The sequence below is a fragment of the Vidua chalybeata genome, chromosome 9, assembly GCF_026979565.1.
Source record: "Vidua chalybeata isolate OUT-0048 chromosome 9, bVidCha1 merged haplotype, whole genome shotgun sequence".
Taxonomy (NCBI): domain Eukaryota; kingdom Metazoa; phylum Chordata; class Aves; order Passeriformes; family Viduidae; genus Vidua; species Vidua chalybeata.
Genome location: NC_071538.1, coordinates 13,413,128 through 13,439,889, shown reverse-complemented (window position 1 = coordinate 13,439,889; position 26,762 = coordinate 13,413,128). Strand labels below are relative to the sequence as shown.

The 26,762-nt window shown below is 49.7% G+C and overlaps 2 protein-coding genes across 3 annotated transcripts; both read right to left on the bottom strand.

Moving 5' to 3' along the window:
• Positions 1-42: 42 nt before the first annotated feature.
• LOC128792425 (vitamin D3 hydroxylase-associated protein-like) lies at positions 43-9,971 on the bottom strand. 2 transcript variants are annotated; one of them, XM_053950843.1, is made up of 15 exons: positions 9,676-9,971; positions 7,784-7,897; positions 7,337-7,480; positions 6,006-6,139; positions 5,422-5,628; positions 4,956-4,996; positions 4,615-4,739; positions 3,535-3,660; positions 3,056-3,153; positions 2,818-2,917; positions 2,674-2,717; positions 2,200-2,239; positions 1,661-1,769; positions 1,270-1,415; positions 43-618 (listed from the first exon to the last, which is right to left on the bottom strand). In XM_053950843.1, the coding sequence occupies exons 1-15, from the start codon at positions 9,886-9,888 to the stop codon at positions 493-495; spliced, it is 1,767 nt and encodes a 588-aa protein (XP_053806818.1). In that variant the 5' UTR covers positions 9,889-9,971; the 3' UTR covers positions 43-492. The 2 variants fall into 2 exon arrangements, with proteins under 2 accessions (XP_053806818.1, XP_053806819.1); XM_053950844.1 differs by lacking the exon at positions 5,422-5,628.
• A 5,905-nt stretch (positions 9,972-15,876) lies between these two features.
• Positions 15,877-26,499, bottom strand: LOC128792285 (vitamin D3 hydroxylase-associated protein-like). Its single transcript, XM_053950556.1, is given in 17 exon segments — positions 15,877-16,005; positions 16,282-16,427; positions 17,250-17,284; positions 17,286-17,356; positions 19,444-19,483; positions 20,112-20,155; positions 20,684-20,709; positions 20,712-20,779; positions 21,257-21,354; positions 22,075-22,200; positions 22,578-22,702; positions 23,182-23,222; positions 23,706-23,912; positions 24,183-24,316; positions 24,661-24,804; positions 25,135-25,248; positions 26,232-26,499. Coding segments are annotated over 17 exon segments (1,758 nt in total). The 5' UTR covers positions 26,442-26,499.
• Positions 26,500-26,762: the final 263 nt, after the last annotated feature.

The following is a 26,762-nucleotide window of genomic DNA, read 5'->3' as shown; positions in this document are numbered from 1 at the left end:
CTAGAATCATCACCATTAGTGAAGGATTACTGGAATTTATCATAGAGTTGCTTAATAGTTACATTTTTATTTTTGTGAGCAAATTACAGTGGTGGGAAGTGATGGACACGGCTGTATTCCTCATGGGGCAGCCCATAGTTCCATCCATATGAAGTTACTCCACTGCCAGCAAGAAAATACCATTAAAATTCTGTAATCCTTTCCTCTCAGCACCGCCCTGCCTCTGCAGGGGGCAGCACTGATGGGAATAGGGGTGAACCCACATCCACGGCCATCCATCCTTGCTGGAAGTGCAGTTCCTCGATTTACCACTGTTTGAACCTATCTTAAGCCAGTCGTGCAGGGCATCTGGGTTCCTTACAGGATCTGTGGTTATTGGCAAGGAGGGGGTCAGGAGGTGGCGTTTCCTTCCTCCTCCCCTCCTCAGTGCAGTCTCTGCACAGCTGGTGGCAGTCGTGCAGCACTGTCCCTTCTCCTGGGGGACCATGGTGACTATGCCACCCTCTTGTCACGGCTGAGGGTCTCCACCTCCTTCATGAAGCGCAGGCACAGCTCCTCCTGCCACGGCAAGGCCACGCACTGCACGGCCACGGGCAGCCCCACGGCTCCTGACACAGCCTGCAGCGGGACAACAGTGAGGGATCACTGGGACTTGGACCCCCAGCAGATTTTGGGAGCTTGGTTGAGGCCTGTGGCTCATCCCGCAGAGTGGGGAGGTTGGAGTTTGAGCCTTGTTAGTGTGCTGGGCAGAGGGAAGGCTCTTGCTCTTCTCTGATAGAAATGGATGCCAAATCTTGGGTAACGTGTTTGAGATGCCTTCCCCCACACACACCCCAGCTAGCTCTGCTTTGAGCTCTCTTGTAGGCAGATCCCTTTTCCTTCAGCATTCCTGATCCATGCTCCTCTGACAGCCTGGGCCTGGTTGAAGGCAGCATGGAGCAGGAGAGTGCAGTGCAGTGCTGTGGGCTGTGGCTGTTGCAAGGACCTGCTCCCAGAAGCTTTGCTGCAGGACTCCTTGCTGGCTTCAGCCTACCCAGCCTGTAGGACATCCTTTAGTCCTCCCAAAACTTAGTGATTTACCTGTTGAGGGCTTGGGAGAGCAGCAAGGATTGTGTTCAAGATGGGTTTGGGAATTAGCAAGGGACGTATAAAGAAGACAGGAATTTTTTTGTGCTGTGCCCATACTGATGGAGGATATTTAGGAGCCCCTGATATCACCAAAACTGTTTCCTGAACACACATCAGCAGTCTCTGCTCCACTTGCCATACCTGTTTCAGTGTCCTGTCCCAGGGGTCATCACAGCATCCTTTGTAAAGCTTTAGCTCTTCCTCATCAGCCTCTGTCACGGTGCTGACGGGGACAACCCCAGCGGGGAAGTTCAGGACGTTGTACAGCATTGTGGAGGAGATGGCAGCTGAGGGAAGCAGGAGAGGATGCAGGCAGTCACAGCCTCCTGTCTTCAAACTTACACATCCCATATTCACTGAAGCCCCTGAAAACTGTCTCCACCTGCTCAGAGAGCTCTATGTAGTTACTTTTCCTTCCTAATTCCCATGAAATGCTTGGGCAGGCAGTGAAGCTCCATGGTAGAGGGTGTTTCCCTCCAGTCTTGGCTGCTGTGGTTCTTTGCCCTCCTGGGAAGGCCCCAGACTCACTTACTGAGGAGATTCCCGGGGTATCCCGTGGTGAAGGCAGGCCCCAGGACAGGGCACAGCACAACGTCCAGCTGGAGTTCCTTCCACTGGCTGATGAACTGGGAGCGGTACATCTGGGGGAGGAGAGGGACGTGTCGTGGAGCCATGTCCATGCCTGGAGCCTCTCAGCCTCTCCAGGCACAACTGAGGAGGCAGCAGCAGGCAGTGGTGCTCAAGGGATGAGGCAGAGGAGCGTGTGTTTGCCTCCATTGCATGTGGCCAGGAATTTGAAAGGTCCCACTGTGGCCATCCGCACTCCCACGACAGCCTTCACTGTGCCTGGGCATGAGCACTGCAGGCAACCAATGAAGTTCTGTCTGGGCTGGCTCAAAAGCCCATCCACCCCATTCCTATCGTTCTTTGTGCCTTTCCCTCCATCCTGTCTCCTCCCCAGCAACCTCTCCCCTGCACAATCCCTTTCCAAACGGATGACTCTGACCTGGTGCTTGCCACAAAACCTCAACTTGTAGCATGATGCCAAAGAGGAAAGTCCTCAAAACAAACCTGTATTTGATGGTGATGATTCCACATCTCCTTCACTGACCTGCAAGTGGAAATCATAACAACATCTTTAAGCTTTTAGAGGAGGAGGAATTGCTTAAATAGTCCTCTGGGTTGATAAGCCCTGGTGATTTTAGCAATTGCTTAAAACAATTCAGCTTTCACAATCTTCCTAAAGTTTCCTTTGGCATCTGGCCAAGCAATTAAGCAGCAAATGTCTGGAAGTGCTGGAGAGGTTTCCCTGATGGGTCTGGATTTAATACTCATCTCTTCCACAGGCTTCCTGTAATGACCTTATTCATTCAAGTGCCCCATTCCTGTCAGGATATTGCTAGGGGCAGTAGAGCCATGTCCAGGAATGAAGGACAGCCCCTGCAGAGAGCAGATCACAGCCTGTTGTGAATCCAGTCCATGGACACCTAGAGGAGAAGGTATCACCCATTTCCACGGACATCCCTGGGGACAATTCCATCTTACCTCATTCCAGCCATGGCGCTCAGGTACTCAGCCAGGCGGGGGAACTGGAAAGGCACGAGGTTCCTTAGGGACATGGCACGGGGCCGCAGTAACTTGTGCCACCCCAGGAAGCTCCCGTTCCTGTCCTGAGGGACAGGGACTCACCAGAGGTTTAAGAAGCAGAGCCAGCAGCTTCTTCACCAACCTTGGGATCTTGCAGAAATTCACCTGTGGTTTCAAGCCTGGATCTACAATATTTCCTGTGCTGAGGGATGACAAGAGGATGGGGTCACGCCAGAGAAGCTGTTTGCCCTTTCTCAGAGACTTGAGTTGTGCCTGTGCCATGCTCATGGCATGGGGATGGAGGTGTTGGCAGCACTGCTGCCAGAGGGATCCTACTTACAACACATCCAACCAGGTACGGCCTCCATCAGCAAAAAAGGTCTTCAAAAACAGTTCAGTCATGACATAGGGGATCCGGGGAGGAGAGAAGGGCACCAGCTGCACCAAAACACAAGATTATGTGGCAGCCTGGGGATGTGAATAGTTTCCAAGATCCAAATGTGGATAATCCTCAAAGGCAGAGAAGCACCTCTCTGGGCTCCATGTGCCAAGAGAAGCCCTGGTTCGACCATTTTCCATGCAGGCACCTCCCCATGAGATTATTCCTGCTGATTGCCCATGAGATGCACTGCTCCCTTAGGCAGAGGGGTCTCTGCCTGGTGTTATGTGGCTGGAGTAACATAATCCCATACCTCAGCCAGGTCATTTTTCCCACAGATGTGCTTGGGAGCAGTGTCTGGTTTCTGAAGGGTGATGTCCTCAGCGAGGAGCGAGGCTGGGGACACCCTGGGGAGAAGAGCAGGGGGTGGTGGTGCTCACCTGGTGCCCAGCTGCCTGCAGAGCACGCCTGGTTTTCTTCACTGCCCTCCTCATGCAGGGGGGCAGCGGGAAGTATCCGTCGGTGTCGTAGTACCCCACCCGCAGGGGAGTGGAGCTGGAGTACACCTGGAGCAAAGAGACCCAGTTCAGCATTCCAATTCCTAATGGGATTGCTGTGAAAATCCTTTACACATACACCATTGACCAGGTCTGGGACTAAGACTGGATCCAGCCACACCCACACTACATCAAGAAAGCAAGGGGGTCCTTTCTGAACCTTGTGACTCAATGGGAGGGTCCTCCCTGCCCTTTGCACCCTTGTCCTTTGCATTCCCAGTCTCCAGGCAAATCATTCCAAAGTGACACTAAGCTGATTTTCCTTTGTATGCTCCATCTTCAGAATAAGTAATGGAACGAACCCTGTCATTGAACTTTGTCACACTTTTGCAAATTTGTATTAAAACCTGCTTTCTCCAGTGCCTTTGACAGTGATTCTTTCGTGACACCCACCCTGCTGGGGGTAGGTCTGCTCCCACGCTGACACCCACTGCAGAAGGGGGCAAGAGCTCCAAATGCCAAGGAGTGACTAATATTCTGGTTTGCTGTTTACAGTTACCCTTTCCAAATGTGTACCCCTGCCTTTTTCTCCTGGCCTTCCTTTAGGAGGAGGACAGCCATTCCAGACAAGTGGATTCAACCACTGCTAAAAAGCATGGAGGTGGAAAAACCTCCTGAAGCTGGTCTGCTGCAGAGAGAGAGGGAACACCCTCAGTTAAGAGATTTGCTGCAGCAGTTCCTGATCCTGTCTCATCTTCCCCTAAAGATCTCCAGCTATTTGCTCCCAGTGTCACCTTCTTCCCTGCTTTTCCCTGGATCCTCTCAATTCAATAAGCTGCATTCCAGCTGAGAAGATAGACAGGATAACTACTGATTTGCCTATTTTTTTAAAATGAGAATTATGAATTGTGCCCTCAAAGAGAGCTGTTTTACTGAAAACCAGTACTGTAAAGATAACTGGACCCTTCAGGAGGGCGTGTGGCACTCTGGAAGGAACCAGGGCTTGCTGAGTGAAGGCCTCACCTCCTCATTGAAGGGGATGGGGGGCACGGTGGGGTCCAGCTGGAACATGTCCTGGCAGAGCAGAGCCTTCATGCACAGGGCCAGGCTGTCCACATCCCTTGCCATGGGCCCCAGGGCACAAGGGACTGGATGGGACAAGAGCAAACAGTCACACTGAGCAGAGGCATGTGCCAAAACACCAGCCCACCCCTCTGCACAGCCATGTCAGGGTGAGCAGGCAATGAGGGAACTTTCAGATGGACTCCAGACAGGCCTTTGTTGTCTCAGGTTTTCTTCTGGCCTGCAGGAGAACATCAGGCTCCTCACAGGACATAGGGAAAAGGAATTTAAAATTCATGTACCTGCCAGGATGCCATTGACAGGGCCAGTCACTCCAGACAGGCTATGGGAAAAGAAGTATATTGTGATTTCAGTAATGGGGAAATATTCACAATATGTTTGAAAAGCATGTGGGGTCTCCAGCTCAGGACCAGAAACAGAAGGAAATTATTTGAAAAATTTGAATTGAGTAGTGCAAAACATTTTTTTTTTTTGCCAAAATAAAACAAACAAACTTAAACCTCAACAGATCTTAGTTTTGGCTTAACCAAAACTGTTCCATTTTGGCATTATTTAACCACTTTAACACCCTTTTACTTTTAACTCCAGGCTAGATTTACAATGAAAACACGCCCATGCTGCCTCCTGGGAGAGTTTTTGAGCAAAGCAAGCCACCCTCTCTCCTCCCTCCAAGTAGTCACCCAGCACTTTTCCCCTTCAGCCCAGCTTGACCACGAGCAGGGTTGGAAGGGCAGCCCCAGCACCCACCTGAGCCTCTCAGCCGTGGGTTTGAGGCCACAGAGCCCGCAGAAGCTGGAGGGCAGGCGGATGCTGCCGCCCATGTCGGAGCCCATGCCCAGGATGGAGCCTCCCCCTGTGATCAGAGCTGCCTCCCCTCCCGAGGAGCCCCCAGGGCTCTTCTGGGGGTTGAGAGGGTTCAAGGTCTGCCCAAAGATGGGGTTGCTGCAGTCGTAGCTGGGGAGAAGAAATCCAGGAAAGAGGCTGTGAGGAACAGCCAAATGCCTTGGCTTTGTTTGTTTTCCTTTGCAGAGAGCCTGTGTGGCATAGCCAACCCCATCCTTTCATCCTATAAATCCCTCAGGACACAGCTCATTGCCACGAGCCCCTGCTCTCCCTCCCATGCACAAGTGCACTCAATTTGTCTTAACTCACTGTAGATTTTTACCCCTCTTCATCTTATCTGACAGCTTTTTCAGTTGAGATTGTTGCCAGATAATGGAAAAGGGACTCTCCAGGACACGTCTCAGGAGCCAGGGAGGAGCCTGTTCAGGGACCTACAGGCTGGGATTTTCCTTCAGAAGCACGGCCAGATTTTTAATGATGTACGTCACCTGAAGAGGGATTGTGGCACATTGGTCATTGCAAATGGGATGGCCCCTTGTCTCTTCAGGACCTTGACCAGGACACTGTCCTCGTCCATCAGAGTGCCCAGGCACTGCACAAGCCCACAGGTTGCCAAGTGCCCCTGCAGAGAAGTGACAAGGGACACAATCAGTGCAGTTCCCCTGGTGTTTTGGAAGGGTCCTCTGGCATTCCTTCAGGGGTTGTGTGTATGGTACCAACCCGCTCCCTTGAGAGCCCTTGCTGGAAGGATTCCCTCTCCTTCCATTCTTGGCAGAGGGCTGCCAAGCACTCACTGGGTTAAAGCTTCTCCTGAAGCTGGCCTTGCTCTTTTCCTTGCTCCTTTTCTCCCCTGACCCAAATGCAGCTCCATACTCCATAGGTGCACTAGCTCAGGATCAAACCCAGCATCCTGCTGTCCAAGTGAATCCACCAGTGGATGTTCAGGGAAGGAATAAGCCCAGGTAAACAAAATATATGAGACTTTTTCAGTTAGCCTTGGTATTTGGGGCTTGCTTTGGGCTTAGAGCCCTCAACTTTAGTGCAGCTTGTACTGTGTCGTGTATCAGAGGAGAACTCATTTGTGTCTGTAACTATTCATCCCTGGATTTTCTCTGCTCATGGAGGTTTTTGCTGCTTTTGGCTGGGGTAGAGTTTATTTTCTTCACAGTAGCTACTACAGGGCTGTGTTTTGGATTTTGTGCTGTAAACAGTGTTGATAACACAGGGATGTTATTGTTATCACTAAGCAGGACTTGGACAGAGCTCACACTGCCTCACCAGTGAGCAGGCTGGGGGTGCACAGCTGGGAGGGGACAGTCAGGACAGCTGACCCCAGGTGACCAGAGGGACATTCCATGCCATATGGAGTCATGCTCAACATTTAACCTGGGGGGAGAGGAAGGAAGGGGAGATGTTTGGGGTGATGGCATTTGCCTTTCCCAGTTACCATCACACATGATGGAGCCCTGCTCTCCTGGGGGTGGCTGAACACCTGCCTGCCCATGGCATGTGGTGAGCGAGTTACTTGCTTTGCTTTCCTTGTGTGCAGAGTTTACCTAATAAACTCTCTTTATCTCAACCCACTTTTACCCTTTCTATTCTCTCTCCCACATCCCACTGGGTGTGTGGGGAGTGAGTGAGTGAGTGAGTGAGTGAGTGAGTGAGTGAGTGCCCACTGGGTTGCAGCTGCCTCAGAGACAGCAGGTTTCCTGTGGTGCAAGCAGGGAAGAATTGGGCCCCTTCCCCATTCTCCATCTCCCAGCACTTCACCACCCAGCCCGGCCCACGCTGGGACATCCACAAACATGAAGGGAAGAACCTTGTGGCCGATGTGGTCCTTGATGCTGACGGGGATGCCGTAGAGCAGCCCTTTCTCCTTGTGCCCTTCTATTTCCTGGAGCTGCTCCTCACACTCTGGGATAAAGTGTCGCAAGCAGTTTGTCTGCTGGGTCACTTCCAGGGCCTTTGTTGGGCGTGTGGAGGAACAGGTGATGGGTAAGAACAGCATCATCACACAGCTGCATTCAGCAGCTGCCTTGGTCTACAAAATACAGCCTGAATAACCCCCTCCCCAGAGAAGCCCAGCTCAAGCCATCTCAAAGGATCTGACCCAGGAGACAGAGCATGTTTTTCTCTTAATATCTGCTATATTAAAGGCTGGTCATAATCCAGCTCCAATGAGCCTTTTCAGCCACCAGCACACACACCATGGCATGGAGAATGTAAAAGATTTGCTTTGTCCATTTCACTGTGGATGGACACTCACCTTCTCTAAGTAGGTGTAGAGGACAGTCCTGGGGGACAGAGACCCTTCCTGGAGTCTTCTAGTGAGTTCCAGCAGGGGCAGGGACAGAATGGCATCTGTCTGGACACTGGGGACCTGCAGAGGGGAGATGAGGAGGATCCAGGGCAGCAACTCCAGTTATGTAGCAGCATGGAAAAAGGATGGTGTTTGCTGCTACCTCCCGAAAGCGTCTTCTGAGAAAGCTGCTCGGGCAGGCACAGGCAGTCACTCAATCCACACTCACACCACAGCTAGGTCAGCAAAGAAGGACAGAAAGGGTGTCTGTAAGAGTTCCAGCAAGGTTTATTGTAGAGCCACGCTGAAGGAGTCCGGGGACAGAAGATGAGAAAACAGTGCAATGTCCTGGGTTAAGTATGGGGTCAAGGGCCAATGGTCTGTGGGCACAGGGGCAGTACAAGGGCAGGGCAAAGGGCAGTGACTATAGGGAAAGGGCAGATTAACACAGGGCTGCAGAGTACCATGGGAGAAACCCCTTTTGCTCACCCCAAGCAGTGAGACATACTCTAAACCTGTGGCAAATTCTTGCAGGACATTACCCTAGAAGTTCTCCTAATAGGCTCAAAGGCCTCCCCCAAGTTACCCTTTGGCTCAGGGGATAAGGCTGTTAAGTTTTGTCAACATTATCAACAGAGTTTGCTGGAAAGGCAGATCCTGCATGTGGGGATTCAGACCTTGAGCTGCCAATTGTTTTATCCTGAGTTTGGATATCACAAACAGGATGCAAACACAGGAACCCAGGTCCCAGGTGTCGAAGGGCTTCGTCCATCCACTGCAGCAGAGGACATGGCAGTGCCTTCCTCCTGGCACAGTGGGACCTAGCCACTGACAAAGACATAACCTCAGCTGAACAAACACTGCCCGGGACAGAAGGTACCAAAGTCCTTGCACACAAGTCTCAGGCTGTCCTTTCATCCCTCAGAACAGGTACAGGCAGTGCTGGAGAGCCGGGGCTGAGAGCAAACATTTAACAGCTCAAGACCATCAAACTGTTTGACCAAAAAAAGAAAGTCAGCAGGAACTCACAGGTGTCTTTACTCAGGTAAAGAAGACTGGCAGTTCTCAGTGCCACCAGGTTTTTAGAGGTTTTATATCATATATTTTAGAAAAAAGGTTGTAGATATATGTATCACTTGTAGCTGGTATGCTTTATCTCCTGGTGTGTTACCTGCATAAACATGAGCTGGCTTACCCAGTGTGTATTGAGAAGTGAATGGAGCAGAAAGGAAAGGTGGTTAGAAATGATGTTGCACTAGAACTCAGGGCTATGCTGGGTGGATGCCTGGCTCGTTCACCCCCAGGTCATGTCCTGGTTGCTCCCAGGGGACACTGAAAACCCTGTGTTTCATTAGTGTAAAGTTAGACCAGGCACCTTCTGGGCAGCCTGATGGGAGGTGCCACTGACTGAGAATGCTGCTTTTGGAGACACCCCTGGAGCTGTCCAGAAGCCAAGTTTTAGAGCCAAGGGTAGAGGGGTGTGAACAGATGTGCTAACTTAGAGTTAAGCAGAGGAAAAAGCTTTCTTGCTTCTACCCATAACTGGAAAGAGACATTTCCAGATCATTAAAGAATTGGGGTTTGGATCAATGAAGATCCAGTGCATCATCACCTGTGCTGTTCAGAAACCTCTTCTCAGTGAGTAATTCACATTCCCCAAGCTGTAGACTCCCACCACACTCATCCAGCTTGAGGAGGGCAGTGATCTCCCTTTCTCCCAAGGCAGCCTTTCCTCTTGTTGAGGGCTGCTGGCACATCTCTTTACAAAAGCTATGGGGCCATGAGCTGGAAGGAGGAGCTGAAGGCCAGCATCAGCAGACACCCCAGTGGGACTCAGCCCCCCGAGGAGGATGGCTTACCTGCTCCCTGAACTGCTGGACAGCCTTTGCCATTTTCTTCATACCCTCATCCCGGGTTCTCCGAGCCTCTTCCATTTTCTTCTGGATCATCTTTTTGCCCAGCCATTTCCAGACCACCAGGGCTGCCACGGAGCTGCCGAGCAGGGTGAGGGCAGCAGAAGTGTTCACCTTCCCCTCTGGCAGGAGCTGGCTCAGCTGCTGCTGGATCATCATGTGCACTTCTGCTCTCCGAGGATGCAGTGAGGAAGAAAAGCAAGGCAGGTGCAGGAGACCTTCCCTGACTCCCCAGGTCCATCCCTCCCCCCAGCATCACTATCCTGGGTCAGCAAACAGTTCAGATAGCTCAGTCTAAAGCTGGCCCCTGCAAAGCTACTGTAGGTGGAGTGTGCAGTGAAAATGATTAACCACGAAATGGAGAAGGTAAAGTGTGGCCAATGAACCTTGTGTTCATTGGGGTGTTGGGTTTATAGGGGCTTTCTGGACTGTGGGAAGTTCTCTGCTGGGGAGGACTGTAGGATCAATTGAACAAATGCAGCAAGGAAATTGCAGCTCTCCTGTTTCCTGTGTAGCCTGAGAGGACAATGGGAGAAGAGGAAAACCAGCTTGACATAGCAAGGCTTCCCTGCACAGGGCTGGGGAGTGGTATGCTGAGGGAATGCTTAGCTGTGGGGTACCCTGGGCTCACCAAGTCCCTTCTGCTGCTGCCACGGTGACCAGAGGATGTTTTGGCACTGCTGTGGTGTCCTCATGCACCAGAAGGAAAGGCTGTCCCACCCTGTGACAAAGCACGTTGCTATTGCCTTAGGAGTGGAAAATCCCACAGGCTTGCAGGCCAGAAGCAAACTATTTCCACCAGATATTGGAAAGGCTGGTTGTGACATCTTTCCAGCACAGATGCCTCTTACTACAAGCACCAAGAACAACACCCTGAGCTGAAGGCAACAGCCCAGACAACATCAGCCGTGGTCTGTCTGCAATCTCCTCTGTTGCTTTTGGATGGTGGATCCTCCCTATTGGTCCCCTCCTTGGGAAAAGTGTTTGGGCAGCTATGGATTGTGCATTACAGAGCTTTGCAAGCTTCCAGCAGAGTGTGGAACTGGATATGGAATGGAGGCTGAAGAGCCCTCTCCCTTCAGGGCTAAGTGGAACTCTAGTGCTCAGTTTTCCATTGTCATGTCTGTTTTTAGCAGTTGTAAGAGTTTACTGCTGTTTTCTGTCACAATTTGTGTCAGCTGGGAATGTTCTTATCTCAGTTCTTAACTAGAGAAATTTATGGACTCTGAACAAATCTGGCTTCGGTGTCCTCAAGGGGAAACTTTCTGGAGCTGGCAGCAATGTGGTAACAAATTGAGCTGTCTTTTCCTGTGTCCATTCCAGTGGCACCCTTCCTTGGGGGATACCCCTTCAGCTCTGGCACAGCTGGTGTGGAAAGAGCTGGGGCTTGGGGACATGCCTGCAGCTCATCCTGCTCCTGCTCCATGGTGCTGGCTGCAGCAGGAGCTTCCAGAAGGTGCAGAGTGATGATGTGAGCAGAGCATGTAGCAGTAGCAGTGCCCAGCCCTGTCCCAGTCCTCATCCAGCCTCCAGGAATCTGTGCCAGAGGTTAATTCTTTGCCTGTGTGACAGCACCACAACCTCTGTGATGGGCTGAGTAGATGTGGGAGGGTTTTCTCCCTGTGCTGGCAAGTGTCAGGGCATCTGCTTCCCACATCCACCTGTGCTCTGGGATGTGTGCCCTGACCCTGCCCTTTAGACACTTGGTAAATGTTTAACACAGACAGACACAGCTGTGTCTGGACTGCCTTGGCATTTCAAAGGGCACATTTTTCAGCAGGCACAGCTGCACTTCCAGATGGCCGGATGCTGCTGGGGAAAACCCTTCTCCTATCAATGTGCCAGCATCTCCACATCCTTCTTGAGTCCGAGGTGTGGCTCCTCCTGCAACCACAAGGCCACAAATCCGAGGGAACCTAAAGGAGGGAAGTAGAGGCATGCCCCAAGTCAAATCTCAAGTCCACAGCAGAGGAGACAGACCAGCCTGACTCGCAGGTCAATATTCACTTCTCCATGTTGATTTTGTCACCTGAATTGATCCAAGACCAAGATCAAACCCACAAGTGGAGTTCAGATGAAAGCCATGACCCTTTTCACGAGGAGAGTCGGCCTGTAAGAGCTGGTCTGGGATTTCACTGTGGCATCCACAACATGCCCTTCACTTTGACCATCCCTGAAAAAAGGCAGTTAAACCAAGTCAGAGAGTCCCCTCCTGTCCCCAGCAAGACCTGCACCATCTTTGCTTGCAAGAGCCAAACTGCACTGATTCACTCTCAGCAGGTTCAGCTCTCAAGCAGGCTGGGTCTTTTCCGAAATTCTTATAACTGAACTGGTTTTTCCCTAAATTGGTAAGAAACATTTTTGTTAGCTTTGACCCCCTTTTGATTGAAATGACAAAGAATAAATCCTGACAGCTGTGTCTTGTGTTCATGTATTTGCAACCAAACACTCTGATGCTCTTTTTAGAACTATTTGCAAAATGAGGCACGTTAACTATGCTGCTCTGAAAGAATTTTGAAGGTATTTTACAAAATACCGAAATCATAGTGAAATGGGCTGGACCCCTCTGGGGAATTTGTTCAAGTTGGCTCAGAGGGCTGAATAAATGTTTTCTGGGAACGCTCCAGTTTCTGACTCATTTCAGCCTGGAATATCCATTGGAAGCATAACACTTTCCTCAGTTCCAGTCCAACTCCACCAGCACTCACAGAACATAACAGCTGCTAGGAAACTCTCCCCTACCAAAGCTGCAACTTTCCAAACACCAAGGTCATCAGTTGAGAGGTGAGGGTCTGTCCTAATAACCCTTTTTCATGTTGCTCAGCCAGGACCCTCTTGGCTTTTCCTGAATAAACTGTGATAGGATGGGAAGAGAGAACTCCCATGGCAACCCTCAGACCTCCAACAGCAGGGGCTGCTTTCTCTTCTGACCATCCCTACATTTTCCCCACTTTTATGGGTATTGCACTATTTTCCCTCAGATTTTCCATAGCCAAGCTGTATGAATCCTACTTAGAACTTATCCAGCAGGGCAGAGACATGATCAGAAAGGTGCTGCAGAGAGCTGTTAGTCGTTCACCAGAAGTCCAGGAGCATTCCTATTTCTTCCATCATGTCTGGTGTCTTGCACAGGTCTGTCCCCACTGAGTGACAGCAGTGCCCTGATGGTGAGGGACTGGGATGTTCCCAGCTGCTCCGTGACTGGGCACAAATCTTACAGCAGGAAGCTGGGCTTTCACTGGTCTCCCATGGGCAAGCAGGGAGTGTAGGAAGCTGGTGAACTGTAACAGGAAAGGAAACACAACAAAGAGCAAGCAGATTGAGACCCTACTTGGAGGGGTGAGGATTTGTGCAGTAAACAGCTGTTTCAGAGTGAAAGATTTACCAACCATATTTCTTGCTTTTTTTGTGTGTTTCAAGGGTGAGCATTGTTATGTTCAGGCGTTTTGTTTCACCTGCTTTTTGAACATTTGCTTTAAGCTGCTTCAACTACCACCTTCCTTGAAACTGCTTTGAAGTGAATATTTGGGATCCTGGGAATGTTTGTGTCCCTAATTTTCTCTGCCACTGCCTACTACATAGAGAGCTCTGTGTACTTTGGATACTTTAAGGGGACAACTGACCCCTTCTAACCACTCTTGTTCTGTTGGTATAAGTCCTTCTAGGGCGTTTTATTTGCTCCTGGTATTGTGATTATGCAACAATGTGAACTGCAAACTAAAGAAAAAGTCCTGCAAAATAAAGTAAAACCAAATAAAAAACCTGGATTTTCTGATGCCTCAATCTCTCAGCCTTGCTTGGTTATTTATCTGGCCACAGAATGAAATGTGGATCAAGGAGGGCAGATTTAAATTATTAAAATCAAGAGGGAGGAGAAAAAAGGATCAAACACCACAACCAGGATATTGTGCTGAAGATGAAAGAAACTAGTAAAAGCAAAGCCCTTTTGGCCCAGGCAGCATTTGTACACAACTCTCTGGGACAGACCAAAGCCTGGACTTTGGTCGGTGCTAGGCAGCTGGACAAGCACTCTGCAAACACACGGTGCAGGGCTGCAAGGGCTGCACAGCCCGAGCCAACAGCTCCTGGTGAAGGAGCTGCAGCAGCAGCACTGTGCTGGTGGGTGTGGAAGGGGCTGACATTCTTTTTCCAGCTTAGAGGAGGCCTGGAGGAAGAACTCTCTTGAAAACTTGAAGTTATGCCCTGCTAAAGGCCTTTCTCTGCTAGTGTTTCAGCACCTGACTTCACCATACTGCTGTCAGCATCACCCTCCCCACTTTCCCCTACATTTATGCAGCAATGGCAACTGATGGCATGAACAGCCTGGCAGGAGAAGGGCCTTACATTTTACCCAGGAAGGTGCTTTGCTGTCTGCCCAGCTGAGGCATTTACCTCATCTGTAAATTACTCAACAGACCACTAAGACACGTCCAAACATGTATCTTATTTCCCTCACACTTTTTCAACATTCTTCTGGATGTCTTCTCTACCTCATCCATTTCAGTGCCAGGTGAGTGTTATCTAAGCATCCATGCTCTCTACTTCAGCATCTGCTGGATCACAGGGAGAAATTCCCTTTGGCTGCTGGGTCTGGGAGTGAGTGCTGCAGGATCCTGAGATCTAGTGACTGGCTGGAGGAACAGCAAACCCCTTCTAGAGCCATCCACAAGGAGCAGCTGGAATGCAGAGCACAAGTATGCCTGGAGAAATTCCTTTTAGAAACAGGACTTTTTCACTTGGTTCAGCCTTGCAAAGATATGGAGGGATACAGCAGTGAAGGACACAGACCTTTCCTTGCAAAACAAGGTCTGTGCATGCTCAGGTCTAGCCAGGGATGCTACCTGGCCAGATTTCTTATTTAATGGAGAACTCCCATCTGCCCTTTGAGAGGACAGCTAAAGACCCTTTGCTCCTGGCCTGAGAGGGTCACGGTCACTCCACAGGCTGCCCCCAGGCCGGGGCTCCGTGGCTGGTGCCCCCAGCAGCAATCCTGCAGAGGCAGGGCATCTCCTCGGAGCAGGGTGTGCCACGGAGCTTCTCCCGGCCCCGCACGGGTCAGAGGGTGGTGACTCAGGCTGCGTGACTGTCTGCTCCCTGCCTGACTCAGACCTGCTGCTGGCCACGGGAGGCAGCTGGATGACTGCAGCATCCCTGCACAGCCCCAGGCAGGCAGATGAATACCAAGGGCAGTGTCACCCCTTCTCTGTTCCGGCAGGCTTGGGGAAGGAGTCACCTTAATGATCATTGCTAATGATCGTGCCTTATTTCAACACACATTTGCTTATTCAAAGCATTTCCTTCATCATTCCCCCTTTGTCCTCCAGCCTCTTCTTCCACCTTGAGAGAGAAGGATGAGTCAAGAAACAGCATATTATTGTCATAATGCTGCTGGAAGCACCAAACAGTGGAGTGGCCTAAGTGTAGCCACAGAAATGCTTTCTCATTTTCCCTGAAGTGTTTGTAGGCAATAAATCCCCACCTTTTCCCATTGCTTAACTGGAAGAAATAATGAGGAACAGGAGTGATGACAGACCAGTTAACATTTCTCTCAGCTTTTGGTTAAACAGAGAACATCAAGCTTTACAGTACAACTCTGCACAGCTAAAGTGCTGGATGGTGTGGAGATCTAGACAGCAAATGAGTCCAGCAAGGGGACAAGTTTGTGAAGGAGAGCTCTCTTGGCAGCTATTTAAACCCATGGGCTGACTGACTGCAAGTCTTTGCCAAAAAGTCTCTTGGCCAAACAATGGCACAGCCAGAGAGGGAATCCTGCATTTACCAGGTTATACTCTCCCACAAACATCTCCTGCCCACAGCTGGAAGTAAAATATTGCAATAAAAAGCTCTTTGGTCTCACACCATACAACAAATAATATTAAACTGTTGTTATTGGATCTCTTTGGTGCAGCATTAACTCCTTTCTTTTGTTTTTTTTTTTGACTCAATTTAACTCTAACAATGAAGGACAATTTAGGCTGAGACGAGATTTTTGCTGACTATTTTTAAACAGAATTTAGTGCCACTTTATTAAAACATTAATTTAGAGTTTTCAACTCACTATCTACTTTGCTTCATATCAAGTAAAAGGTGGCTGGAGTGAAGGGCAGGGAATGAAAAGCCATCACACTGGAGGCTGGCTCCCAGAAATCACAGGTTTCTCTTCATGCCACGGGCAAGAGCCTCCACCTCCTTCATGAAGCGCAGGCACAGCTCCTCCTGCCACGGCAGAGCCACGCGCTGCACGGCCAGGGGCAGCCCCACGGCTCCTTGCACAGCCTGCAAAAGTTCAGGACTGTGCTGAGTCAGGGCACCGGGCAGGCACGGGACACTGCAGGAAGGGAGGGCAGAGGAAGGCAAGCGAGGGCACAGCTGCCAGGCTGACAAACACCAGCCCTGCTGCACCACGGGCTGCTGAAACAGCGGATGCAAACTGCGCTGCTAAACAAGCTCTAGCTCGTCTGCGCTCTCACTGGAGATGTAGACAAGCCTTGGGACCATGTCCCAGAGGTGTCTCTCTGCAGGTTCTAAGACTTGAGCTCTTTTCCTGCTGACCTCTCTCAGCCTCTTGTCCCAGGGGTCTCCGTGGTGCCCTCGGTGGTGCTTCAGTTCTTCTTTGTCGGCTCTCGTGACCGTGCTGACCGGCACCACCCCAGCAGGGAAGTTCAGCACATTGTACAGATTGGTGTAGGAGCTTGCAGCTGGAGCAGAGCGTGCAAAATGGCAAAATTTAATGTGCTGGGCCAGCAATGACCTTCAGATGGTAACCTGAGTTGCAGGAATTGCAGACTGGAGTTGCTGGTCCAGAGGAGGCCCTGAAAACATGCTGCCTCAAAGGGACTTTTGATGGAGAGGTTTGAGTGACAGAGAGCAGAGTGACCTGTGCCTTCACCTGGCACTTGTGTGGAGATCAGATGTGCTCTGCGAGGGACCAGTTCAGAGTCTGCATCTGTCCCTGGGGGAAAATCCCAGCTATCTTTTCAAGATATTCCTGATGTCCAGTTATGTAACATCACCATGGGGATTTTGGATCCCAAAAGATCATTGCTAGAGGGATGGAGGACCCTGACTGTTTGCTGGAAGCTCTAAAAAAGGCCTTTTTCTGCATGTCACACACACTGAGCCTTCCTGCTGTCTGCAGAGTCTTGGGAAATGTGAGACAGCTGCATCCAAAAGAGCCTGGTCCTGTACCAAAATCTACCACAGCTGTCCTTGCTGCCACTCTCTGCTGCAGGAGCAGCTCTGGGGCTTTCTGCAGCAGAAAAACAGGGAAAACTCACCAATAAACACCTGGGACAGAGGGACCACTTAGTGCTGCCCCAGAATTATCCAAGCATCTTCAGCTCAGATGAGGTGGAGGTGTGAGAAGACCCACCCAGAGGCCTCTCCTTTGCTTTCTCCAAGAGGGAAGAGCCAGCACTGTGCATGGTTTGGGGAATGTCCACGGGACTGAAGTGTCCTGCTGCAGCTCTGCCCACAAACACAACCGTGGGCGTGTGCAGAGGCTCCTCAGGAGACATTACCAAAGAGCTTCCCAGCGTAGCCTGGTTGAAGGCTGGCCCAGCACGGGACAAAGGATCACATCCAGCCTCAGCTGCCTCTGCTTGGCCATGAACTCAGTGTGGTAAGCCTGCAAGGAAAGGCACAGAAGATGACAGATGTGTCTGTTGGACAGCAGTGGCAGATCAATGCTGACACAGAGGAAAAGGAGGGAGAAAGCCTTCCTGGATACAACAAAAACATTGCTTAAGATAAAATCTGAACGGTGCTTTGAAAGGGTCAAGGGAGCTTGTTCTTCCATTTTTAGGTTTCCTGTCAGAATACCATGTGCTGCCCAGACCTAGACATTAATGCTAGGTGTGTGTTTCAGGACTGATTTATTTGAGTATTAACCCAATCCTTTCCAAGAACAGCTTTGTTTTAGAATTATATTGAATAGAGATCAACAGCAGTTTGTTTGGATGACTAAAAAGTCACATTTCCTAAAAGCTTTGGTTATTCTGGTATAAATATTAAAAAACACGATGCCAAAATACTTCCACAAAACCTTCTTTCATTCTGCATGAGGATACAGGTAAGGAAAGGAAGCAGCAAGAGACATTTGGGCAAGCCCCAGGATATCCCCAACAACACAGGAGGCACAGCTTCAGAATTGTACTGCAGCTCCAAGAGAGACCCAGATTTGTCGTCTGGTTTACCACAGCTTTGCTGAGCATCAGGCAATGAGTGAATCCATCCCCAAAGCAATGCCCCACTTTGTCTTAGCAAAGGGACACAGATGGACCCACAGTTGTTTCTGCAGCCGTTTTCTGGCTGCAGGCACACATCTGTGCCATGGCCCAGCCCCTGTCCTGCACAACCCTTTCACAGCAAGTTTTCTGTACAAGAGTCTTCCAGCTCTCTCACAAAAGGCCTGGCCTTGGGGCTATTTTTTAGTCTGACCTCAATTTCCACCTGCAGTCTGAGATCCTTCCTGCTGAAAGTTCAACAAACGAGATGTGTTTCCAGGAAATACAGTCACTGCAGCTAACCTGATTTTTTTTTTTCCCTGAGAGAAAAGCTGGTCACTAGCCAAAGTTTTGAATCAGCTCTTGTTTGCAGTAGATGAAAACAAGTGAATATGATTTCATTGAACTGCAACAATTCAAAATATCTCTGAAGCCATCAAATCTTCTAAAATGTTTTCTTTTTTCCTTTTTTTTTGGTTTGGTTTTTGTTTGTTTGTTTGTTTTTGTGGTGGCTCTTTTTGTGTGTTTTGTTGATTTGTCTTGGTTTTTTTATATTTATTTGTTGGGTTTGGCTTTCTGGGGTTTTTTTTTCAGAAATGGGAGAGGAATCTGTTTTCACCTTAAAAAAACCCGACTCCCATTTCATTTTCAAGCACTCCTACCAGTGACCAGCCAGCTTTTTAGGAGTTTTCCCTCTGCCCTATAATTTGTCAGACCACAGTGCACATCCATGGAGTGAGTGGCACTGACAGAGGCTGGTGGTGCAGGCTGGGGGGATGCTTCTCCTCGGGGAGGATTGAGAGGGTGTCCCAGGGAACACAGATCCTGGCTTGTGGGAGGACACCAAAACAGCCTCTTCAGCATTGCAAAACACCAGCTGAAAGAGGATACTCTCTATAAATAGACAGAGACAGCGGAAAATACCAGAGAGGAGAGGTGCTATTTAAATCCAAGGACAAAAATAAAATAAGGATAAACTGGAAGGGAGTAAAGAGCAAAGGAAACAAGATGGTTTCCAACCATCAGAGCAGAGATAAGAGGAGGCAGTCAATAAAACCAAATTGAAGCATAAAACTCAGCTGGTTTAAAAGAGGAACCTGGTCAGCTTGTGGCAGCACTGGATGCAGTTGTCCAGGAAAAAGCTTCCTGTCTGAGGTTCCTGATCTCAAATGAGTTCATAAGGAAGCTACCTAAGTCACAGAGTTCATATACAAAATTTTTGACTTCTAATATCTCTGCTTGATAGTTCAAGCATGGCCTTAGGTCAGGACAGTAATAATACCTGATATGAAGAATTCACAACAAGAGACAGAAAAGACAAAGTGAAGGCTCATCTTTAGTGGCTTGTTCCTATGCTGTTTTTGCTTAGACAGTGCAGGGCAAACTATAGTGAATAATTTCTAACCCCAAATCCATCACTGAGTGCAAAGCAATTGCTTAGAAACTTTGGAGACCTCTCAGTATAGTAAGAAAAATAAAGTCACATTACTGCCACTGCTCCATGCTGATCCCAGAGGTTTTTGGCAGATCTGGAAAGGTGGCAGAATTAATGGGCTTTGTGACTGTAGCAACAGAAAACAACTAAGAAAATGCACAGACAGCCCATTTTTAAGGTAACTGCATGATCCTTCTGGGAACAAGCAATGGTACCACCCATGATCCCCTGGTGCACACATGCTTACAGGTACACCAAAAGAGCTTTTGTTAAAGCATGCCAGAAGAGCTGGATAAAAATCAGTATTCTAAATTCATTTGCTACCAGTTTGGTCTGTCTGTGCCTCTTTTGGAGGTGCAGGCACCTCACACCACGCTGCACATGCAGGCAGAGACCTCTGCATTAACTTGGCATGTGATGCTCTGGGTACCACCCAGATAGGGAAAACAGCCCTTATCTCCCTGTGCTGATCTCCAGGGAATCATCCTAGCCCTGTGACTCTGAGGATCCTTAAGCTCTTAAAGCACCATCTGGCTGAGAAGCCCTGGATAAGCCAGTGCTGAGCCCAGGCGGTGCAGAGGCAGCACACACCCACCTGGCTCAGCCTGTGCCACACAGCCCCGTGGCAGGGCTCTGCACAGCCAGCTGGCATCGACCTGCGTGAGTGGGTGGGCACAGCCAAGCACATCCCCTTTCTCCACAGCTACCCCAGTGTGTCTTACCCCACTCCACAGAGAGCGCTGACATCCCGAGCAATTCGTGGGTACTTTTGGAGGAAAGAGAAAACCTTGGGATTAGTCAACAACAATGCAGCTGGAATAGCTGGTTACCCTGTGACTGCATTTTGGGCAGCCTAGCAGAAGTGGCTCTGAAGGACAGGCCAGTTCCAGTGAAGAGGGTTTACTCCCACAATAATTTACACATTTAATCACTACAACTCATACAAATAAGGCACTAGACCACACTACTAGTCCTGGAAATCATCTTCTGGATGTGGGAATGCTGTTTAGATCCTCGCTAGTGATATCCATTCTCCTGGAGCTCATTGCTGGAAGGGCTGTATGCTCACAGGTTTTCTGAGAAAGGATCATATTTCAACCGCCCCACGCAAAACTCCCACAAAAGGCTGTCAGACTCACTTGATAAGTTCAGCTTGGGTTTAAAAATCAAATGTATTTCATTATGAAGCCCATCAGGCAATTAACATGAAGCAGCCGAGCATTCCTGGGTGGTAAAACTTACCTCCCTGCATGTGGAAACCTCCCCACCTTGTGAGACACATCCACACACTTACTATGGGTTTCAAAATGATAGCCAGGATTTCACCAGAGCAGGAAGCCTGTAAGTATTGTACTGGAATTTCAGGTTGGGATCTACAATGTCTCCTTTGCTGGAAGAGCAGAGAGTGAAAAAGTGAGGACAAGTCACCTGTAGACAAGTCACAGAGCAATAGGAGCAACAGCGCTGCTCCCAAGGCAGGGTTTGTCTTGGAGGGGAGTTGCTAGAAGAAAAAATCTGCCAGTTTCAACAGAAAACACTGAGCAATAAATGCTGAGGTATAAATGCTCATGGTAAAAGGGACAGATAAATCAGTACTTCACTGCCTGTGTCATCAGGGCCATAAAAGTTCTGAGAGGCTTTGCAGTGTGGGGCCACGCACAGCCCTGGGCATGCTGAGGTGAGAGAGTGGCTGGGTGGGCACCCAGCATGTTAGCTGTGTGTGTGAGCTGCCTGCTGCTCGTGCTAGAGCCACCCTGCCAGAAACTGCTCCTCTGCTGCTCATTATTCACTTTGTGTGCTCTGCATGCAGCCACTGGCCTCACAGTTGCAGGTTTCACAGCCCACACAGCAATGGGGTTTTACTCACAAGCAGTCCACCAGGTGGGCGGCCCCATCTGAGAAAATCCCTCTGGTGAACAGCTCATCCACCATGTAGTCAATCTTTGGCGGGGCAAAGGGAGCAAGCTGCAAGAAAACCATCCCTGTCCAAGAGGCAGCAAAGGTGAAAGACTCAGAGAGCCCTCTGTGAGCCTCCCTGCCTCATCAGTGGTCACCAGAGGTCAGTGGGAAGTGGTGGGAAACTTACACCTTCCATTGCTGCTCTAGGACAGCAAGGCCTCATTTTCATCTGCCTGCTGTCCTTTCCCATTAGCCCTATGCAAGGCATTAATACATTCTGGGACCTGGCAGAGGCTCCACTCCTCCACATTCTTAGAAAAGAATTCTTAGAAACTTCAAACCACCAATTTTAAATCTTCAAATTATTTTGCATCATTGGAGCAGCTACCATATAGAAATTTCCACTGGTGGAACCACAGAAAAATGTAGGCTAAAATAAGTCCCTGGAGGGTCAACTGCTCCAACCTCCTTCCCACTTACCCACTAAGAAATCTACAAGCTGTGTTTAACAGCTGAGGGATCACTGAAACTGTTTTGAATTTGGTATTTATGGGAACACCAAGCACGATGGAAACAACAGTGTTTGGGGTGACATGGAGATATCCGAGCATAATTATCACATCTGCTAGGCCAGAAATACAAGCAAGATCACTCCAGTTTAGAAAACAAGCTGTTGAATTGCCTTTCCCTTTTACAGGGAGCAAAAGTGGAGATGGAAAGTGATTTATCCAGACTTTGTTAGGAGCAGGGTAACAGCTCCAGGAAACCACAGGCATGGAATCCCACCGTATGCCCTGCATCCTGGAGGAGCTTCCTCGTGTGCTGGACGGGCTGTTTCATGCTAGGTGAGGGCTGGAAGTAACCATCTCCTTCGTAATACCCGATGCAAAGAGGCTTTGAGCTGGTGTAATCCTGTGAGCAGAGGAGCCATGATTGCATCCAGGAGAAGAGCAAGACTGGGCTGCTCCCAGGGCTCAGGGAGGCGCCAGCTGAGCTCTCCTGGGTTGGGGGAATGATGGGAGGAACAGGGCTGGTGAGAAGCAGTGCTGTCCAGAACACAGGTCTGCAGCAGTGATTCTTGGTATGGTCTTTTCCACAGCACCTCCTGCCTGCCAACCCTGCTGTGTGGCTGCTTCTTGGGGTCACTCGTGCTGGGTGTGCTCTGCCCACCAAGCTGTGTGCTTCCCTGTGTCCTCTGCTATCTTGGACATGAAACCGGGTTAGGAATTTCCAGAGATTGTTCTTTGTTGCTGGGCAGGTGGAGACATGGGGGCGCCTCTGAGCCTTACCTGCTCCTTGAAGGGGATGGGGGGCACGGTGGGGTCCAGCTGGAACATGTCCTGGCAGAGCAGAGCCTTCATGCACAGGGCCAGGCTGTCCACGTCCCTCACCAGGGGCCCCAGCATGCCCATCACTGTGAGCACAAAGGGCCTGTCGCTGCAGCCACGTGGGCTGGTGCTGGCACAGAGCTACTGGTGGGGCTCCAGCATGGGGGAGTTTCAGGTCAGGGAGAAGAAGTGCATGAGTGTAATAAGCAAGGAGGTCCAGCAGGAATGATCTGTCTCAGAGCAGAGGCAGCCTAACGAGCCTAATGACCTCCTGGGCCAGGCTTCTGCAATCCCGAGCAGAGAGGGCTGCAGCCTTCCCACCAATGCTGCCTGGCACTCTCCTGGCAGCATCTCCAGTGAGACATCCCAGGCCTTTGGCATGCACATCTCACACCTCTCCTGCCACGTATTGCAGTCCTGATTCCATTCTATCATTGCTGTTTTAATAGGTCACTGCTTTGGCTGGCCGTGAGGCACAGAGCAGAGCAAGCACGCTTGCTGGCATTTCAGTGGTTGGAGATGGAAGAGGCAAAGGTTTGGCATAGTAACATCATCATGGACTTACCTGATTGCATTCCTATGAGAGCACCAATGACTCCCTGTGTGCTGGGAGCATAATGGGAGAAGCAGATTAGCAGCAGGCTGTGGGGCAGGTCACCATGCTGAGGTGCAAACTTCCCACTTGCCCTCAACCAAATCTAGGAAGGCAAAAGTTCCTGCAAAGACTCAACACCTTCTAGGCTATGAAGAAGACCTACATGGTCTGGAAGATGCTAGGGACAGTATTTATTAATCTCATTTCCCTGCTGCAACTAACTCCTTATCTATGGGCAAACCGCCTCTGATAAACAGAAAACTCTTACAAGCAAAGCAAGGGCTGGCAAACATCTGAAAAGGAGATCATCCTGTAGTATTTGCTTTCAGCTGCTGTGATACAGACTGAAGTCATCTCGTGTTATTAACAGAGCAAGTTCAATGCTAACTTAACCCTGGAGGAAACCACGGGCACTAATACAGTTTGATGCACTGTGGGGGACACCTTGCAGCCTCCACAGTGTGTGGAAGAAGAGGACAGGAGCTGGGATGCACCTGATCCCGTTGCCTGTGGGTTTGAGGCTGCAGAGCCCGCAAAAGCTGGAGGGCAGGCAGATGCTGCCAGCCACATGTCAGCCCATGCCCAGGATGGAGCCTCCCCCTGTGATCAGAGCTGCCTCCCCTCCCGAGGAGCCCCCGGGGCTCTTCTGGGGGTTGAGAGGGTTCAATGTCTGCCCAAAGATGGGGTTGCTGCAGTCGTAGCTGGGGAAAGATCAGCAGGTGAGTGAGGTACTTGTGCCTTTGCAAACCATAAATGCAGGGCATAGAGCACCGTGCAGGGATGGGTGTGGAATTAAGGTAGAATTGGCATGAAGTAGATTTGTTGAGACAGCTGAATTTAAGAAGGAAGAGGCATCAAATATGAGATAAATCATTTTAGATCAAAGTAAGGAGGCAATTAACATGCTCGATTAGCTTGGATAGCAAGAGGCACGTGTCACGGTGTTTCCATGAAGGCAAACATGGCATTACTTTATCATGGTCTGTGGGATGTTGGTTTTCACAAATGGGATTCCCCCCTGGTACTTTAGAACTTGGACAATGACGCTGTCTTCTTCCTTCACCTGGCCCAGAAATTTCACCATCCCTCCAGAGGAGATGTGGCCCTTGGGGATGGGAAACAAAGTTCTTTTTAGTGCAGGAGAGATGCTGTTTGGAGCTGTGACAAAACCAGACCTAATTTGTCATGCCTCTTGTGGCAAAGCTCCCACCTAACTTTTCTCAGAGGCAAAACAGGATGTGACTATCCCAGGAAAAACCAGATCAGAACAAGTTACAAGTTGCTGCAGAACCCAAAATTTTAATCATAAGAAGGGCAGGTTTGCTGGTCCCACACTATTGGATTCAGAACATCCTTGTCTGAGGGAACTCTTAGCCAGTCCTGATGAGGATGGGACATCCTGGCCTGTTCCCAGACCCACGGCAAAAGGCAGAGGAACTGGGGATGTACCTTGCAGTTAATGTGGTCCTTGATGCTGATGGGAATGCCATAGAGCAGCCCCTTCTCCTTTTGCTTCTTCAGTTTCTGGAGCTGATCCTCACATCCATGAATGAAGTCTGTCACACAGTTCACCTCCTGATTCACCTCCAAAGCCTCTCCAGAACAGAGAAGAGCAGCAACACAGATGAATGCATGGAAGGAGACATTACATATTGAGTTTTCAAGCTGAATTTTCAACCTTCTCAAAATTTCAGTGTTACTGAGATCTTACCTATAAAATTTATATGTTTATTTCTGAGATGCTTTTCTGCCCTGGATTCTGTCCTGCTTATTTGACTGTAAGGCACCCTTCAGACATAACAGTACCAAAAATTGTAATCCCCAGCACTGCTGCTTCTCTCAGCAAATGAGCTGATTTTAATTTGGAAATCCCACTGTAGGAGAGCCCTGCAGCATCTCTGCCATGCTGGAGGTATCATTCACCTTGTCCATGTAGGAGTAGAGGACCCTTTCTGGGGACAGGGACCCCTCCTTCAGCTTCTCTGCCAGCTCCACCATTGTCAACGAGAGGATTTGCGAGGTCTGGGTGTCTGGGTTCTGCAAAGGGTGGAGAATTGGGTACAGAGGGAAAAAAAAAAACCCACAGAAAAGGTTGGTTAAGGCTGCAAATACTCAATTCTAACATCTGCCCAGCAATCACTTTGAGTGGAAAATTCTAGGATATATGCCCTGTAGACATGCAGACCTCCCACAGAGCACTGTGTGTGCTGGAGTGGAGAATTTACAGATGGGGAATTTGCTGAGTCTTAGTTCATAAAACCAGAACCAAAACAGGCAGAAAGCTGCACCTTGACTGGAGAGTTGCATGAACCTGTAAGGGTGGTTAGACCTGTCTCTGTTTACTCTCTTACAGGCCTTCACTCCCCTTCTAACTCTAACTCACGGAATAGCAGTTCAACCAGCTAAAGTTCTACAAAATTTATCATTATCAACGGGGAAAAAAAGCATGTGGGCTGTTTGCAACCTCCCTTCCAAGAAAAGAATAGCAGGAGGTATTTCTTCTAGGTTTAAGATAATTCTAAAGGCCTGACCTCCTAAAATCCAGGTGCTTCTTTACCTGGACATGGGCAGGAGGAAATGGCTTTTGGTCACTGATGTGCAGATGTTGGAAGGATGTGGAACCCCTTGTACTTTGAGGATGATGGGGCAGACAGATCCCTATGGAGGGGCAGAGGAAAGAGGATGGGAGAGGAAAGGCTTGGCAGTAGGGATGGATGAGGAGAATGGGTGTGGGAGGTGTGGGGTGGTGACCTGATTGAGAAAGTCCCAAGCTCAAATTTTTCTTTCATCCTCAGGATTTCCTCAATGGGACTGTACTAAGAAATACTTAATTTACACTGTCTTTTGTGGGAGGGCCTTTTGAGGCAATGGAAGGTGATGACCCTCACAAAACCTTGGGCTGGTGATGCTCCAAAACATGCCCGTGCCCCAGCCACCATTCACAGAGGGATTGATCAGATGTCCCCCATTTCTTTGGTTATCTGAATTATAATCCCTTCCTTGTACTACCCCAAATTTACCTCTTGTTTAAGCCTGTGAGCTGCCTTCTCCATTCTCTCCAGGGCCAGCTGCCAAGACTTCCTTGCCTCATCCATCTTCTGCTGGACCTGCCTCCTTCCCAGCCATTTCAGAAGCACCACAGCTGCAGCTGAGCTGCACAGCAGAGCCCAGAGGGCACGAACGTCTCCCCAGGATGGATCCAGGACCTGCCACAGTTGCTCTTGGGTCATGACTTCTGTCTCTTAAGCCCAGCTGCAGACACCTGGCTCTCCACCTACTCCTCGGACTGCTGATGAATGCAGACTCTGCTCTTGCCTACTGTGCAGGATCAGCTCTGAAGCAGAGTTGCTTTAACAAAGCCCAGGAATGGACTTTGCAGACCGTGGACTTTGAAAGGGTCTGGCTGCTGGAGCAGCACTGTGAGTCAGGCTGCAAAGCAGAGTGCTCAGCTTCCTCAGCCTGGGGGGTGTCCCCAAGGCAGGGGTGTCCCCAAGGCTGTGTCTCCCCCAGCCAGTGGCTGTGGCTGTACCTGGCTTCACACAGAGCTGAAT

Excerpts from the sequence above, each read along its gene's own strand:
- LOC128792425 (XM_053950843.1), bottom strand. The coding sequence starts at position 9,888 with ATGATGATCCAGCAGCAGCTGAGCCAGCTCCTGCCAGAGGGGAAGGTG. Across the intron at positions 4,997-5,421 it reads CCCACGGCTGAGAGGCTCAG|CCTGTCTGGAGTGACTGGCC; the intron begins GTGGGTGCTGGG and ends CTTTTCCCATAG. Across the intron at positions 619-1,269 it reads GGGACAGGACACTGAAACAG|GCTGTGTCAGGAGCCGTGGG; the intron begins GTATGGCAAGTG and ends GTCCCGCTGCAG.